Source organism: Schistocerca gregaria, chromosome 4 (genome assembly GCF_023897955.1).
Source record: "Schistocerca gregaria isolate iqSchGreg1 chromosome 4, iqSchGreg1.2, whole genome shotgun sequence".
Taxonomy (NCBI): Eukaryota; Metazoa; Arthropoda; class Insecta; order Orthoptera; family Acrididae; genus Schistocerca; species Schistocerca gregaria.
The window spans coordinates 573,741,803-573,755,814 of record NC_064923.1 but is presented as its reverse complement, the minus strand read 5'-3'; the positions used below and the strand labels follow the sequence as shown (position 1 = coordinate 573,755,814).

The 14,012-nt window shown below is 36.1% G+C and overlaps 1 protein-coding gene across 1 annotated transcript in view; it reads left to right on the top strand.

Annotated features, from left to right (window-relative positions):
- Nucleotides 1-12,803, top strand: part of LOC126267166 (peptidyl-prolyl cis-trans isomerase B-like) — a 43,489-nt gene extending 30,686 nt beyond the window's left edge. Inside the window, exons 2-5 of the mRNA XM_049972124.1 lie at nucleotides 3,262-3,466; nucleotides 8,569-8,688; nucleotides 10,421-10,503; nucleotides 10,594-12,803. Of these exons, the coding sequence (XP_049828081.1) occupies nucleotides 3,262-3,466; nucleotides 8,569-8,688; nucleotides 10,421-10,503; nucleotides 10,594-10,740 (555 nt within the window). The 3' untranslated portion in view covers nucleotides 10,741-12,803. The remainder of the gene's footprint in view (nucleotides 1-3,261; nucleotides 3,467-8,568; nucleotides 8,689-10,420; nucleotides 10,504-10,593) is intronic.
- Nucleotides 12,804-14,012: the final 1,209 nt, after the last annotated feature.

Below are 14,012 nucleotides of genomic sequence, written 5' to 3'. Positions count from 1 at the left end.
GAATGCAGGAATCCCAATACCAAAGAAGACAGATGGTGGAAGACATGAGTTTAACTGAACCATTGGTTTAATAAGTAGTGGGCAAATAGTGGCACAGATTATCTAGGTAATAAAGAAACAAACAGGAGAAACTGACCACAGGGATTTCAGTTTGTGTTCTGGATAAATGTAAGAAACACTAAGTAATACTGATACTGTGTCTTAAGTAGGATGGGAGGTTGATGAAGAAAACACTGTGGTTAAAAAGCTCATAATAAAATTGAGTGGAAGACACTTTTTGAAATTCTGAAGTTGTCAGTGATAAAACATGGGAACTGAAGGCTTAACTACAACTTATACAGATCGTAGTTCTAAGAGTCGAAGGACATGAAACAGAAGCAATAGTTGAAAAGCAAATGAGCCAAGGTTGTAGCCTATCCCTGATGTTATTCAATGTGCACATAAAGCAAGCTGTAGAGGGAACTATGGAGTAATTTGGAATCTTGTAATCTTATGCATGAGATCCATAGCTCTATCCAAATCAGTCATCCAATAAAATGCTTTTTTAGTGAAATTGGCTTGTGAAGTTTTGCAGATCACACACAGACTGACAATGTCAGGAATATATGAAATATTCAAGATTTGCCAAATGACACTGTAATTCTGTCAGAGATAGCAATGGACTTGCAAATCAGTTGAACAGAATGACTAGTATCTTGAAAACAGGTTACAAGATAAACACCAAGAAAAGTAAAACAAGAAAAGAATAGTCATGGTTAGTCACAATAGATCAGGAGAGACTGAGGGGGAAATAGGGTAGTGAAAGTTGTAGACAAGTTTTGCCATTTGGGCAGCAAAATAACTGATGATGTCAGGAGTAAAAAGGATGTATGATGCAGACTGGCAATAGTAAGAAAAGCTTTTCTGAAAAACAGAAGTATGTTAATAACAAAGGTGTTAGAAATTGAAAAAAGCTCATAAATATTACAGACAGAAAGAGAATGTAGTGGTGTAGAAAAATGCCAAAGATATGATTGGTAGATCTGATAAAAAATGAAAAGGTATTGATTCAAATTAGGGAGAAAATACATTTTGACTGGAAGGTTTGTGTGTGTATGTGTGTGTGTGTGTGTGTGTGTGTGTGTGTGTGTGTGTGTGTGTGTATTTGGCAGGGGATGTAAAACTTAAAACTTATAGAGGAAGATTGTGTCTTGGTTACAAGGAGGTCACAGTAGTCATGCAGAAATAGAGAGACTTTATAGGACAGGGTGAGTATCTCCATGAGGGGGATGTAAACATTGAGTATCATTTCCCTCAGCAGTGCAGTCTCCATGGAAATTAAAGTAAACCTGCAGGTGGCATGCCATTCAAACAGCTCAAAAATCCTTATATTCTAAATATTTTTAATCTGTAATTTCTTGTTGAGCAACCAAAAGAGTTACATCACAATGTTTCATACAGTGTGCCATTCAGGTGCAAAAATACCATTGTTCTATTTTGAAAAACCAAGTTGATGCCCATATCTTGGTGATTAATTATGTTGCAAAAAAGTTTTACTTTTTAATTAATAAGCCACTAGTCACTAAATTCATCTAAGTGGAGAGAGACTACCAATATATCATTACCTCTAATATAGCTTTCATGGTCCAAAACTTATTTGAAATTAAAAACTTTGGCACCTGTCCCTGTATAAGATACAAGTGCTATTCAGAAAGTGGGGAACGTTTTGGCATTTAAAAAAATAACCCACTAAGCACAAGAAATACATTTTACTGTATACATCTGAAAGAGTGACTGGCATATTACTTTTCCACGTAGTCGCCAAACACATTGAAGCACTTATCATAGAAGAGGACAAGGTTTGAAATACCTTCATCATAAAATTCTGCCACCTGGTGCAAGATGGGGGCTGTAGGGCGGATGAGGGAAAATTTCCCATTTGAATGAATTAAGGATTTATTTAGTGCAGTTTGCTATGTGAGATCGGGCATTGTTGATTCGATCCAGTAATGAATCACCATGTTTGTGATAGGCCTCCAGAAACGTCAACATAGCCCCCATTTCCGGTTCTTTATGGGGCGCTGTAAGCATTTTGGGCACCCATCGTGCCTAGCTTTTGAGTCACAATTTGAAACAACGAAGTCCATGAAACTTGTGGAAAAGAAAGGAAAAGCTCCGTTATTGTGAAGCGACAGTTTTCATGATTTTCATGATTCATTTCATCAACTTTAGTGACAATATCGTCAGTCACAATGCTTGGGTGTCCACTCTTCTCTTCGTCAAAAACGTTGGTTCAGCCATTTTTAAACTGGATGCACCATTTCTGGATGGAAAATTCACTCATTACACTTTCTCCATACACTTCATCCAGTTCACGATAAATTTCTGTAGGTTTTAGGTTTTTTGCCAACAAAATCATATCACAGACCTCACCTCACAACTGGTGGGATTTTTGAATGCAGCACATATTTCAAATTCAAATATATAAAAAAAAAACATGTGTGCAGAAACATTCCTGCTGTCACGGATGGATGCTGACTGAGCTGCCGAGCATGCACATACCAATATATACGTGATTGGCACATGCCTGGTGGCATCAGACAGAAACGTTCCCTACTTTCTGAATAGCCCTCGTATAACACTAGATCTTCTCTTTAGGACTGTTCTTAGAAAAATTGGATATAAACAGTTGTTGGGTTACCTTGCTATTAATGTATAGTGTGGGAATGTTATTAGAGATGCTTCGAGTCAGGGCAGCGCCTATATAACATACATAGAAACACTATAAAAGACCGTCTCTAATGACCTCGTTGTCGACGGGACGTTAAACACTAACCACCACCACCATAAAAGAGCCCAAATTGGAAAAAACCATAGTTATGATAATCAATATCTACAGTTGATTTTGGATGACAATACAAAAAAGGTAACAGCAAAAACAGAAAGATATTGATATTGCAAAGCACTTAATGCCAGTTTTCTAGTCTAATATATTCCTATCCTTAGGAATAATGTACAATGATTTATTACACTGTTACTTATTATTCTATTATTTTGTTTGCAAGTGAAGTGAATAAATAGTCTGAAGAAGTCACAGAAAATAAGTTTACCTATCTGTCATTGTAAGTCTATTTTTTATAAGATAATAAATCTTACCTAGCTGCAGTGTTTACCTGACCTGAAGAATGTGAATAATTTGTTATACTATTGCTAGAAGTATGCATGTGGACATCCATGTCCATTTTCTAACTAAAATTTATCAACCATTTGTGTGACTTGCAGGCAAAAGACTACAAAGTAACACATCAAGTATACTTTGATATATCTCATGGAGATGAAGATCTTGGAAGAATAGTAATTGGGCTCTTTGGAGGCATTGCACCAAAGACAGTAAAAAATTTTGTTACTATTGCCACAAAAGGAGTTGATGGTAAAACGTATGCTGGCTCAGGATTCCACAGAGTAATTAGGAAGTTTATGATTCAAGGTAATTTCTACTAAATGTGATAACTTTATGCTGAATGTTTGTTTCCCCTCTTGTTTAAAGTAATCATTATACTCTTATAATTTTTGACATTGAAGACATACTCATTCCAATAACACAAAGTACTGTTTGGTACATTCTCCACGTGTACTCCTCAAGTTATCTTGCAGTATATGGTGACGTGCACTTTTGATACCATTGTGATTTCCCTACTTTCCTGTTTCAGTCACAAGGTGAATGGGGGGAAGAACAACAGTCTTTAGCCATTCATATGTGCTCAAATTTTTCTGGTCATTTCACAGGTAATATACGAAGGAAGAATTATGCTGCTTGACCCTGTTTGGAACATATTCTCTCAGTATTTCCATGTAAACCTCTCCATGATGCACATCTCTCTTGTAGCATCTCCCATGGGACTTCAATGAAAATTTTCATGGTGCTAAATCCTGTGACATATGTGCCACACTTCTTTGGAGCTTCTGTATTAATCTGTTATGGTGAGGCTCCTAAACTGACAAATAATGTACTATACAGGGGTCTCATGACAGTCTTGTAGACAACTCCTTTTGTGGCTGATTTACATTTCTTTACGTTTATTCCAGTGAATCCTAGCAATATCTTCTCCTTCTCCTACAAATAGTTTTATGTGGTCATTCCACTTAAGGTTACTCCAGAAAGCTACTCCCTCATATTCTGTTCCAGTGAGGCTTAGTGATGAAGTGACAGTTTGTCTTTCCAGCACTCTCATGTTTAATTTCTGGCATAATTTTTATGTCACACACTGGTTCAAAGTCCAAATTAATACTGTAGGACCCTGGGTAAATCAGCTCAGAAGACAGTGTAAGGCAATACTGTGGTGTTTGAGCTGATCTTGGTTTAATGATAGCTTTATCTTTTACCTACTGCTGCAGTAATTAATTGGCAGTATTGTAAATGACTAATAATTGGCCTTATTCACTTTTATGCACATTACATTAAATTTATCTATAAGGATAAACTGCCAATCCATTTGAAAACTGGCTATGGTGTACTGTCTGATTTTTGATTGTCTTTCTACTGTTACATGTAGCAAACATAAATCTTTTAAGTATAAACAGCTTTGTAATCTAGTGTATTTACCTGCAGATGTGAAACTGTGATTACATACAAATTTCAGGAAAGTACTGGCTAGTAAATTGCAAGCAAATTTTATGAAGGAACTCTAAATGTTTTAATGCAAATATAGCAAAATATAAAACTATATTGATGGTATTCAATAGGAAGACCAAGTCCACAATTTTTTATTTTTTTTTAATTTTTTGCTATTTAAACACTGCAAAATTTTACTACAGGACAGCTACTCTAAATGTTTTAATACAAATATAGCAAAATATAAAACTATATTGATGGTACTCAATAGGAAGATCAAGTCCACAAATTTTTGTGCTATTTAAACACTGCAAAATTTTACTACAGGACAGGAAGATGTTGTTTTCTCAATGTGAGTGGGTTAACATTAGTCGTAATGTGTTATTAGTATACTTTACAGAAGCTCCCTGCAGCATCTGCTGCTGTCTGTTGATGTATAACTAGACTTGCTCCACATGTTTGAAGGTTCTCCTTCATGGTGGCTTTATTGAACATACTATATAATGGAATGAATGATCAACAATGTATATCTATTACATCTTGATGAATTTTGATATTCTGATATTTATGAACAATTAAAATCTAATATTCCTAACAGTAAAAGTGATTTGAATTTATACATCAATTTTCAAGATACAATAGTGGAACTGATAGTAGTTCCAGCTTGAACACACAACATAGGCAGTGTATGATTTAGTCTGTCAGAATGTGAAGGTAGCTATGCCAACCAGATGGGAGAATACAACAAATGATAAAATGCAACCGGCCGGTGTGGCCGAGCGGTTCTAGGCACTTCTGTCTGGAACTGTGCGACCGCTACGGTTGCAGGTTTGAATCCTGCCTCAGGCATGGATGTGTGTTAGTTAGGTTTAAGTAGTTCTAAGTTCTAGGGGACTGATGACCTCAGATGTTAAGTCCGATAGTGCTCAGAGCCATTTGATAAAATGCAACAAAGAAGATTCAAATCCGTAAGAGATTTCCCTAACATTGTTAAAGGAAGGGCAGCTGGCAATTCATAAAATAGTCACTGAAGTCAAGAACTATGTATACAGTATTTCGTATAATTAATATTCCCTTCTGTTGTGTATAAAACATAGCAGAATTTCATGTTCCTGTTTCCTCCCTGAGGGAAGAGGAGAAAGCTGGAAAAGTTTACGAAAGGAGGGCCACTTAGACGGTGGGTTGTGAGGGATCCATCTACTGTGAGGAGGAGGGGAGACAAAATCAAGGGGAAGATGTTGGAGAGAGAGAGAGAGAGTAGGAGAACAAAAGTAGTACACTGTTACTTTTCTGCTTATTGAATTATTTTTGGCATTTCTGAAGTGTTCATTGTTATTGATTAATATACTGCAATCTCCAAATAATGAAATATTTGATTCGCTTTATCTTCTCATTTAATACTCTCAACAAAGTTTTGTATTTTGCTCTCTTTGTATCAATATCATTAAAATTTCTTCATAGATTTATTTGCAATTCATTGGTTAGTACTTTGTTGTACTTAGTAAGTAATCACAAATTATGTACATAAAGTAAAGCCAGAAGGCTCTACATGTTTCAGTTTTCTATAACTAATGGAAAAGAGACCACCCAAACACTAGCAATATAATGCAGCCAGTTCCTGCACATAGCTACCATGAAGCTAATACTGAAAAAAAAAACGAGTAGGAAACAAAGAGTTGTTATTTAGTAAAATAAAGGACGTGCCACCTCTTTCACAATGGTATTCCAATGCCCACTCGTCATATAAAATTTCATGGTACATCCTTATAACATACCTAATCTCAATCCCTTGCCACATAGGTAATATCCATGTGAAAGTCACAGATGCAAGACCTGTTATGTGCATACCCACAGCATATCCCAATTATGTCCCACCACAGACATGTCCTATCCTATCAGAGGCAGGGCCATCTGTGGAAGCAGTCATGTCATGTGCTAGCTCTGCTCCAGCCTCTGTACCGTCTTTTATGTGAGAATGACCACTCGTATGAATGGCCACCACCAAGCTGTGGCCAAGAAGAGAGTTGGTCAATCAGTGAAAGAGCAGGCAGCCATGCACAGAATGCTTGATTTCAATTGCTGCCACCTGGATCCTTCCCACAATGTCAGTTTCTCTGAATTACATAGATGGGAACTGTCCTAAAAATACAGCCTTTGATCTCACCATCCTCCTAGCCTTAATCTCTGATGACCTGTATCCTGAACTCTGTGCTTGTCACTTCATAAGTGAGAGTATGGTGGTGCAATGTTCCTACCCAGTCTTTTTTATTTGCATATCAGCTGCTCAACACCTTTCAACTAAAGGGTGAATGGTTACCATTATTTCTTACATTATTTGCATTTCCTGACTTTCAGCAGACAGTCCTCTTAAACACACACACACACACACACACACACACACAGTGGTGTGACCTGTCATATTTGGAGGATTGTGGGGATTATAAGCATTGTTTTTAAAGTATGATTAGCAGTTTTGGCTATGTAAATTTTCATTAAACAATGTAGGCTGTCTGTTATTGATAATGTAGTGTAGAGAGGCTAGTTGTCATGCTGCTCTCTGTGGAAAGAATTGTTTTGACTGATCCTGAAAGCCTTGGGATTTTCCCTCATGATTGGATCTGCGAAACTTGGTATCTGAATGAATGAGGTATGTTGTTCAAATATTTATTTGAGACACTTATCCATTACTGTTGATCATTAATGAGGAGAGAAACTTTTATTTTTATTGATACACAAAAACGCAAATGTATGGAGGAAAAAAGAGCATGATAAGCCCACCCAAACATAAAAATCACAGCCAGTGTGAAACAATGATTTTCTGTATAAGTTTTGTCAGTTTGAATGATTGGCAGTAAATAATAAACAGCAAGCCACAACCAATAAAGTTCTGCACTTGACAATGGTTCGTGTCCTCCCAATCACAGAGACAAGAGTAGTGGATTCAGAAAACAATGAGGGCCTTTTTCCCTGGCTGATAGCTACATTTTTTTAGAAGAGGACCCACCAGTGTGTAATGCTTGAAAATTAGCCCTGCTTACACATCATATTTTAACTATGTGTGTTTTATTTGCTTACAAGAGGGCAGCCATAAGATATGTTGAGCATTTACCACCAGTTTTATATGACGATGAGATGTATGTTGCAGAAGTTTTAAAACATTTTGGTCACTCAAGCTCCCCTCCTAAGCTGTTGAGAGAGGGAGAGAGAGAGAGAGAGAGAGAGAGAGAGAGAGAGAGAGAGAGAGAGAGAGAGAGAGAGAGAGAGAGGGAGAAGATTGTTGTTGTTGTTGTCCTCCGTCCTGAGACTGGTTTGAGGCAGCTCTCCATGCTACTCTATCCTGTGCAAGCTTCTTCATCTCCCAGTACCTACTGCAACCTACATCCTTCTGAATCTGCTTAGTGTATTCATCTCTTGGTCTCCCCCTACTATTTTTACTCTCCACGCTGCCCTCCAATGCTAAATTTGTGATCCCTTGATGCCTCAGAACATGTCCTACCAACCGGTCCCTTCTTCTTGACAAGTTGTACCACAAACACCTCTTCTCCCCAATTCTATTCAATACCTCCCTATTAGTTATGTGATCTACCCACCTAATCTTCAGCATTCTTCTGTAGAACCACATTTTGAAAGCTTCTATTCTCTTCTTGTCCAAACTATTTATCATCCATGTTTCACTTCCATACATGGCTACACTCCATACAGATACTTTCAGAAATGACTTCCTGACACTTAAATCTATACTCGATGTTATCTTCTTCAGAAACACTTTCCTTGCCATTGCCAGTTTACATTTTATATCCTCTCTACTTCGACAATAGGGAAGGTAGTGGCATTACCACCACCATCACTTTATTGCAAATATATACAAGTACAAATAAAATATTTGCATAGGATTTACTCAGTTTGAAACATTATTTCCATTGTAGAGAACTATGACACTAATGTCTTTAATGTCAGTACAAAAATTGTCTTTCCAGGTGGTGACATAGTAAACCATGATGGTACTGGATCAACAAGTATTTATGGAAAATATTTTGATGATGAAGGCTTTGAGTTGACACACAGTGGGCCAGGATTTATTAGTATGGCTAATGCAGGTAAGTACTCTCACTAATCAGCACTGTCTTCTTTTACTTTTGCCTTTGTCCAACATTGGTGCAGAGTCAGCATCGTTAGTAATGGATTCGGCACATTTAACTTAAGGGGAGACTGGATGCCCTTCCTGTCACCACCATGTTACCACCAAGGATGGAATATATGTACCCCAACTGTCTGCATGCAGAGTTATTCATGTGGAAGTGAGAAAAAGTTTTTGAAATGATTACGAATCATGTAACTGAAGTGGAACTTGGGTACCAGCCTGGTATTCACCTAGTGATATGTGGGAAACTGCCTACAAAACCACATCCAGTCTGGCAGCACACCGATCCTTGTCGTTAATCTGCCAAGCAGGTTAGGTCTGCAGCCTCATCCCAGAAGGAGCACCTTAACATGCATGGCTATCCAGCAGGTACTAATTGGTCTTTCTTTCTCTCAGTGAGACCCCATATTCAAAGTTCCTAAGCATGCAAATGGATGATAAATAGAGAGGGCACAAGTACACGAATAAATTAACTTAAAAGTTCAGTTCTGCCTGCTTTGTGCTTAGAATTTCTCATTGAGTTGACCTTTGGACTGGCAGATTGTTAGCACACTTTTTCTCAATACTGTCCTATGGCACAATCTTCTGAGGTAATGCAGTTAGGTCAAAAAACATCTGTTCTACTGAGGCATGCAGTAAGATTATAGCATGAAGTTGGTAACAGAACATATTGCAAAAACCTTTTTTGGGACGTAGGGATTCTTAAATTTTTGTAACAGTTCATGTATCACCTAACAATATTTGTGGTTCATAGTGAGAGTGAATTTAGATTAACTGTAAAATCACAACCTTAATACCAGAGAAAAAAGTCGTTTCCCTATGGATTATGCATCCCTCTCTAGGATTGAAACTGGAGTTTTGCAGTCTGTTGCAGGTATCAGGCAGGATGCTGAAAATCCGCAGATATCTGAAACAAAGTACAGGAAATCTTTGGTGTTATTCTTCCTACCATTTAAATCTTTGTATTTTGACAATTATTCATGAATGTCCTTTGCTTACCAATATTTCTCTTTTCACAAAAAATAATGAAAAGCCATACATACAAATGGAGAAATGTGACAGAAAAGTCTGTAAAAAGATTATGTACAGCAAGCTTCCAGCTATCCAGGTTCTGCAGACCCAAGGCTGCACAGGTACCTGAACAATATGAATAATACACAACATACACATATTCAAAAGAAACTTATATGTACTGTATTTACAAAACATGCTTTGTGTCACATTTGAAAGCCCAGTGCATTACTTACACATTACTTGCCAGAAACAATGTGTTGGAAATTATCAACCTTTAAGCCTTAGGGAAAGGGTTAGGCAAACATATGGACAGGAAATCAGTCACAGACTTGTTGCAAGTTCAGAGCCCCTGCATTGACCTGGAGAGGAAATGGAACAAAATGGAAAAATATTTCAGGGGTGTTTGACAGTTGCATCCTGCATCATATGCACATGTATAATAGTCTGTTCTAAACTAAAATAATCATTCTACCTATAACAGAACACTTCACACTTATTTAATTCTTTCAAAATTTGCCATACTGTTCATATATAAGCTTTACCCAGATGATCAGGAACTTGCTATGTATAGTTTGCCCATAAAACAATAATATTCATAATAATGGGCTGCTCATGACTTTTAGTATGACCTTTACAGAATCTCAACTAATTATCTTATTTTGTCACTTCCTCAGGTAAAAATACAAATGGTTGTCAATTCTTCATAACAACTGTTCCAACACCCTGGCTTGATGGACATCACACCATATTTGGCAAAGTGAGTTACTGACATCGTTCTGAAATTTGTGACACCTTGGTATGTGAAACAAGAAGCAGAATATATAAAAATATTGTTTTCTTCTTTCAGGTTGTCACTGGTCAAAATGTTGTTCACATGATAGAACATGTTCCTACTGATTCGAATGACCGTCCACTGAAGCCAGTTACAATCAAAGAATCAGGCACCATAGACACACCTGAGCCATTTACTATTACTGATGATCTTTATGAGTAATTATAAATATCAGCATTCCTACACACTGCATAGATGGTTGATACCACCTGTAGAAATTGATCTTTAGATGTGCATTGAATGTTATAATGCTATATTTCTGTATCTGAGTGGCTGTGAACTATATTGCAGATTGTGTGTTAGTTCAGGATGCAGTGTGATTTCCATGTATAACTGCTTCAGTATACATCTACATGCAGTATCAAAACTCCTTGCACAAACTAGTCACCAAATAGCTGCATGTTGTTCTGCATGTTTCCAAGGCTTGTAAGCAACTGTGATGTCATTTTTAATAATTGTTCCTACACTTTTAAATTTCTAGAATTCCATGGTATAAGTATTGTTAGTTTCTCATAGTTGCCAAAAATTCTTTTCTGGTTCTACATTCGTCTTCTGTAAATTTGTGAGACAATGAATCATTTGCAACATTCATTTGTTACATATTTCAGTCATTAATAATTTATAAGCATATATCTAGAAAATATAATACTTAAAAACAGTAGAAATGACCCTCATATAAATTTTCCTACATTCCTCTTTCTTCGCTTCTGAACCTCTAAAATGCATACACAAAATACACAATGTTTTGGTTTGCAAAAGTTGCTTTAACTGTAATGTGGACACAAGCTAGTGAGTTTCAACTGAACAAATGGAAAACAAAATGTGCCAGACATACATTTACTAGTTTCCACACATGCACACAAACAAAAGCATTTTGGCTTTTTAGGTAATGATTTACACACATAAACATTATTTAATGTCAAACTTTATTTAATGCAAGTCTATGATTTCTTTTGCATGCTGCAGTCTCTGGGCATGGATCAAAGCATCTGCAGTGCCTCTGTTCTTCTCATTTTCTGTTCTGTCTTTTTTCCACTGGATGATAAAAAAACTGAACATTTAAATAGTTAGGAAACACAGGTTGCAAAAAAAAGTTAGGAGCATGTTTTGTAGAGCTCTGCATACAAAAGCAAATAGTTTTTCACTTTCATTTTCATGGAAACAAGTGATAATAATCATGGGAAGATGTTTGGAACAGTATGATTGGATTGCTCTTGTTTTATTGTAGTTTTTGAAGGAAGATTTAATTTCTTTTACAGATGTAATCTAAGCTGTTGTATTTTTTATTTGTGCAATAACTTTAATAATATATTGTTTTCTTTCCTGAGAAAACTTTGCATCTAAAAACCATCTTGAAGACAATTTCTTACAAGCTTGTAAATTATTCACAATCTGTTCAGATGAACATGCTTCCTTAAAGTAGTGTATTGTTTATTTTTAAACAGTACCAACAATATAATTGAATAATGTTTTCATATATAATCACTAACTCTGAAAATTAAGGAAGTTGTTACTAACGAACTGCTATGTGTTGGGAAGCACATGCTCAGACGGAAAAAGACTGCAAGTGAAACAGGGCAGAGAAAGCTAATTTAATTTTTCATTTATCCAATTCATTTTACATTTGCTTATTAATATGGTTCTAAGACATTTTCTGAAGATGAGCCCAAGGAAATTCCAAAGAGAGGAAGAAAAGTAAGAGTGAAGCTTATATAAATATTCAGACTGTGACTTAGATGCCTGTACAAAACAAAGAACAGGCACATAAAAGTAAAAGTATCATACAGCAGGATAATTATTTCCACTCTTAGTAATTTCTGTAGAATCAGACTTATCAGTGACAAATTTTTATGAAAAGCAAGGATAAAGTTTTTGATAGTTAAAAGTTTTCTCAAGACTTTTTGTGATAAAGAACATCCTTCAGTTTTAATTTGATGCATTGTGACACAAACCTATAATAGATTTTTGTAGCAATCAGAGCTTTAAACTATGATTTAATAATGTGTTTACAACACACAAAATTAAAATATTTTTCCTTTGTAATTAGGTATGTAAATGAAAATGTGATATTTAGTTCTATTTATCTCCAGTTCCACCAGAAATTCGATTCCAGCAAGTTAACAAACCCTCTTAGGATATGAGTTTTTATACTATTTCTACAACATGTAAATGTATATATTAAAATGATTTGCATTAAAGTAATGCACAATTTGATGACAAGAAAATTTGTGATTGTTCCTGTTCCCATAATGTCATACTTAATCAAAATTATGCCTTCAACCTACATTTTTACTTCCTTAAAATATAGTTTAAAGCCATAAGTATTCTACAAATGGACCAAAAATGATTTCTGCTAGTTGTGTATCACAAACTAGTTGTTTGGAGACAGAGAGAGAGAGAGAGAGAGAGAGAGAGAGAGAGAGTTCATAACTCTACATTTTTAATAAATTTGCATTCTACACCTCAATATTTAGTCTCATAGAGCATTACATCCTGGCAGAGGCACAATGCTAGATGGCTAACTTATATTTGAGCCTTGGGAGGTAAATTCCAGTTAACGCCAGTGTTCACATTAATCCCTATACAATCAAAAAGTGTTAGCCACTCTTACTATTGGACTCAGGGAGGTAAATTACATTTAACATGAATGCTGCTATTAGACAGATTTTTAACTGTCCCAGTACACTGACAGCTAATAGTTTTTTGTGTTCAGTTATATAAATGCTAAGGTATATAGTAATAATGTACTTCCATAATTATCGATGTGTGTAGATTATCATCACTTGAAATTGGTTGTTAGTCTGTTTTACAGAAGTAGCCTTCCATGGCTGGCTCTGCCATTTATAACTCAAGTCATTCCATATTTCTGAAGACTCTCCTTCATGATGAGATTTATGGAATACAATGTGTGAATGAATGAACTTGTCACATTTGTGCCCATGATGTGGCTGTGTCATCATACATGTAGGTTCTGGCCTCGTCAGACATTTGATGGAGAAATTACATTAACAAAGGAAAATTCAGTGAAGAAAACTAACAAATGTGGACAGAATCCCTGTCTAGTTGTTACCTTTTGGTGGCAAAATGTGTAGCACTGCTGATACATGCACATAAAAGTAACAATGATGATATTATTCTAGCTTTAAGATCTGTTAGCTCTCCTCTTGGGTAGAAGAGAAAGATAGAATGGGATCTGATTGACCTGTCTTTCCTTTTTGGTCTCTCCAACTCAACCCCATTCACCTCCCTGAGGAAGGAATAAATAGTTTTGAAAGCTATGATTATGTCATTGCTTCTACCTTTATGTGTGTGTCTCTCTGAAGTACAAAATATTTCACCTCCTGAAGGTTAGCATTAGTCAGCAATACTGCCTCATCTCTACTAAATTACATCAACACTATGCAGTGTCCAAAAAAATACATCTATAAATATTT